The sequence below is a fragment of the Salvia splendens genome, chromosome 3 (assembly GCF_004379255.2).
Source record: "Salvia splendens isolate huo1 chromosome 3, SspV2, whole genome shotgun sequence".
In the NCBI taxonomy this organism is placed as follows: domain Eukaryota; kingdom Viridiplantae; phylum Streptophyta; class Magnoliopsida; order Lamiales; family Lamiaceae; genus Salvia; species Salvia splendens.
In genome coordinates this window covers 35,843,854-35,847,904 of record NC_056034.1, presented here as the reverse complement: position 1 = coordinate 35,847,904, position 4,051 = coordinate 35,843,854, and the positions used below count along the sequence as shown (strand labels likewise).

The window sequence follows — 4,051 nt, the reverse complement described above, 5'->3', positions numbered from 1 at the left end:
TAATGGTACATTTTTTTTCCTACGATTACAAATAGGGTCAAATTAGTCTTAGAAGTATGTATGTAATTAATTATACTTCTACTTCAAAATAATTTGATCTTATTCTATTTGATACAATTTTTCATTATTCTAAAAACATAGCTATGTCATTAGTGCATCAAACTCTTTGATAAGCATCATTTACGACCTTTTTAGGCGTAAGCATCATTTAAGACTTAATATTATCTCAATGATAGGTCGACTATCATCGGAGGAGGAACGAAACCATTATTAATATTTCTTTTAAAAAAATAAGACCGTTACTACAAATATACCTAAATAAAATACTTCTTATATATTTTTCTCTCATAAAATATTACATATTCGCTCCTTAGAGTTGACTAGCCGACGATTCTATTTTGTTGGCAAAAGTTGCAATATATAATAATAGTAATAAAATAAAATTACTTCTTTCAAGAATTTTTTTATTATCATAGTATTGAGTTAAATCCAATGATAGGATGTCCGAATAATCTTAGAGTATGACATGAGCTAATTAAATACCTCATTTTTTAAGGTAAATTTAAATAAAAATTTCTCTAAAATCAATAGAGAGAATTCTCAAATCATGTCATTAGTAGATTACGTAGCTGAGAGTATTTTCAATTTCCTTGCAGTTTTCATTTTGTTGCTTTTTAACACTGATATGTTCTAAATTAGTTCCGACTCAAATTTCATACACAAATTAACATGTGTAATTAATACAAATGGCCGATACATATATAATGAATGAATCCAAAAAATTATAATTGATTGAGCTCCATAATGTGAGTTTATGACAAATTTCATAAAAGGAAGGCTATCGACGGTGTATTTAAGAAATATAAAAGGATAGGCAGTGATAAACTATTAAACTCCAAGAAAAATCATTAATCAGGAGCACTAACTAACTAAAAACATGCTTAGACCTAATTAATTTAATGTCTTATGTTTCCATATATTTTAATGTGTAATTAGGCCCGAAATGAAGGACCAAGTTAATAAAAAAAAGTGAAGAATATTAATCTGAGCCGCCTAATTAATTTGTATTTCTACTCACATCATAGTCTCTCTCTAGAAATATCTCACCACATAGGTAGAGTGAAAGAGAGAAAGAAATAAGCACAGTAGATCATCAACAGAGTTGAATTGAAGAAGAGGAATCCTTAAAACAAGCTCCTCGATCTATCTCCCTCTCTCACTTCAGATATATACATATATATATATATATATCCATCCATCAATCTGTAGAGAAAAACACACAGTAAGAAAAAAAACAATGAGCCCAGAAGAGTCGTTAAGATCTCTCTCTCTAGACTACCTGAATCTGTTGATCAACGGCCAGGCCTTCAGCGACGTCACCTTCAGCGTGGAGGGGCGTATGGTTCACGCGCACCGTTGCATTCTGGCTGCCCGGAGCCTCTTCTTCCGCAAGTTCTTCTGCGGGCCCGATGCCCAGGACCCGCTCCGGATGGGCCCCGGCCCAGCCTCCTCTCCGCGAGGGCCTGGGCCAGCTGTCATACCAGTGAACTCGGTTGGATATGAGGTTTTTCTCCTCATGCTTCAGTTCTTGTACAGTGGGCAGGTCTCGATTGTACCTCAGAAACACGAGCCGCGCCCCAATTGCGGCGAGCGCGGCTGCTGGCACACGCATTGCACCTCCGCTGTCGATCTCGCCCTCGACACCCTCGCCGCCGCTAGATCTTTCGGCGTCGAACAGCTCGCTTTGCTTACCCAGGTTTTGATTTTCCCTAATACGGATCTTTTTTTTAATAGGGGTAGAATATATTTATTGGTTGCACTGTTTATCAGCAGTGTTGAAATTTTTGAATGCGGTAGCTAGTAATTGTCGAGGGCGTTGGAAATTGGATCCTTAAAATAAAATTTAGTGATGCACCGGAATTTGAGTGGGGAGAAGAATTTCTGTTATTTCTTGCTCAAATCATGATTGAATTAATTGTGGTGTCTTCATCCTCAAATCTACTGCTTTCGGAAGAATCGACGTTTAATGAATTCATCACCTTCTTCTTCTTTCAAATTTCTTGATTTCATGTGCTTTTGTTGAATGGATTTTCCCCAACTTTCTGATCCTTCACTGCAAAGTTTCTACATTTGGCTCTCTCTATCTCTAGTCTTGTCTCTCCACAGTGATCACATTAATTATTTATTTCTCCCCACACAACCTACCTTTTCCCCATTTGGTTTTTTAGTTGAAGAGCAAACCAAAACCTTTAATGCCAATATTGAAATCAAACTACATAATAAAATTGTGTTTGAAATTAAAAAAAAAATTCATGTGCAGAAACAATTGGCTAGCATGGTGGAGAAGGCCTCAATTGAGAATGTCATGAAGGTCCTAATCGCTTCTAGAAAGCAGGAAATGCACCAGCTATGGACCACCTGCTCCCACCTCGTCGGCAAATCCGGTCTCCCACCGGAGGTCCTCGCAAAGCACCTCCCCATCGACGTGGTAGCCAAGATCGAGGAGCTCCGGCTCAAGTCCTCCCTGGCGCGGCGCTCCCTAATGCCGCACCAGCACCACCACCACCAGCAAGACCTCGGGGAGCACCTCGACGACCAGAAGATCCGCCGCATGCGCCGCGCCCTCGACTCGTCCGACGTGGAGCTCGTGAAGCTGATGGTGATGGGAGAAGGCCTCAATCTGGACGAGGCATTAGCCTTGCATTATGCGGTCGAGAATTGCAGCCGTGAGGTCGTCAAGGCGCTGCTGGAGCTCGGTGCCGCCGATGTCAATTACCCTGCGGGGCCCTCCGGGAAGACGCCGCTGCACGTGGCCGCCGACATGGTGTCGCCGGACATGGTGGCGGTGCTGCTCGACCACCATGCCGACCCCAATGTGAGGACGGTCGATGGGATCACGCCCCTGGACGTCCTCCGAACCCTAACATCGGATTTTCTCTTCAAGGGGGCCGTCCCGGGGCTCACTCACATCGAGCCGAATAAGCTCAGGCTTTGCCTCGAGCTTGTTCAGTCGGCCGCGATGGTTATATCGAGGGAGGAGGGGAATGTGGAGGCCGGGACGGGGGCGTCTGCCTCCATATATCCCCCGATGAGTGGCCGGGATCAGAATCTTGATTCGAGAATGGTGTATTTGAAGATGAGTGAAGGGGAGGAGACAAGCAGCCATGGAAGCCAAAGAGAAGCAGCTATCAATAGACATGATGCTTCAATGTATCATCATCAGCATCAGTACTGAAAACAATCCTATTTCTCTCTCTTGGGGTATGTATGCTCTTGTCTTTTGTTTCCAATATATGACTAATTAGTTGAATGAAATCAATTTCTTTTTCTCATTTCATGGGATGAGGTTTTAGTTGAGTAGTAATATGGATTTTGTCTGCTGTGTCTGTCACTTCTGCTTTGATGAATTGGATTTAGACATTAACATGATATACAATGATAAGAAGTTGAGAGATGGGGACAAGTTCAGTACCAGTATCCAAGTTCTTTGCTGTGATGGATGGAGGACACAGGTCAATCTTTTCAACCTGTCAATCCTTTTTGTTTCATGGCTATATTTTCAATAAATAAATTTAATTCAATAATATACACACATTATCTATACCAATATCATCAAATATGCATGGAATCGATTATTGAATTCAATCATTGTTTAGAAACTGATATACATTATTTTATTGTAGCTAACCTTACCCTCAATTATATTCTAGTTTATATACGAATTTATTGTCTGTTTTTATTCCATTCAATATTATAATCATGATATTTTTTTTCCAAGAATGGATGTTTTGGTTTCTAGTAGTGATGGTGGGTGGGGTATTGGTCTTTTGGGACCTTGTTGGGGCATTAGACTTTGTTTAAAACAAATTAATAATTAGAAAGAAGAAAAACAAAAGAGCAGAATTTTTTATAATGAGGGAGGTGAGCTGTCTCTTCCTTTTCTAATTTCTTCTATGTATGATTTAATAATTATGCATAGATATATTACAATTTGTGTGAGTGTGTATACATATATTATAATGCATTTATATTGGGTGATGAGAGGTTTGAT

General features: G+C 39.9%; 1 protein-coding gene across 2 annotated transcripts; it reads left to right on the top strand.

The window, feature by feature from the left end:
• Positions 1-1,072: 1,072 nt before the first annotated feature.
• On the top strand, positions 1,073-3,601 carry LOC121797387 (regulatory protein NPR5-like). Of its 2 annotated transcripts, XM_042196145.1 has the most exons (3): positions 1,073-1,756; positions 2,321-3,261; positions 3,418-3,601. In XM_042196145.1, exons 1-2 carry the CDS (start codon positions 1,298-1,300, stop codon positions 3,233-3,235), a joined length of 1,374 nt encoding a protein of 457 aa, XP_042052079.1. In that variant the 5' UTR covers positions 1,073-1,297; the 3' UTR covers positions 3,236-3,261; positions 3,418-3,601. The 2 variants fall into 2 exon arrangements, with proteins under 2 accessions (XP_042052079.1, XP_042052078.1); XM_042196144.1 differs by lacking the exon at positions 3,418-3,601 and having other exon boundaries at positions 2,321-3,332.
• Positions 3,602-4,051: the final 450 nt, after the last annotated feature.

What these genes read in the sequence shown, in the direction of transcription:
- LOC121797387 (XM_042196145.1), top strand. Translation starts at nt 1,298, where the DNA reads ATGAGCCCAGAAGAGTCGTTAAGATCTCTCTCTCTAGACTACCTGAAT. An exon ending in AGCTCGCTTTGCTTACCCAG is followed by an intron (nt 1,757 to 2,320) that starts GTTTTGATTTTC and finishes ATTCATGTGCAG; the next exon opens with AAACAATTGGCTAGCATGGT.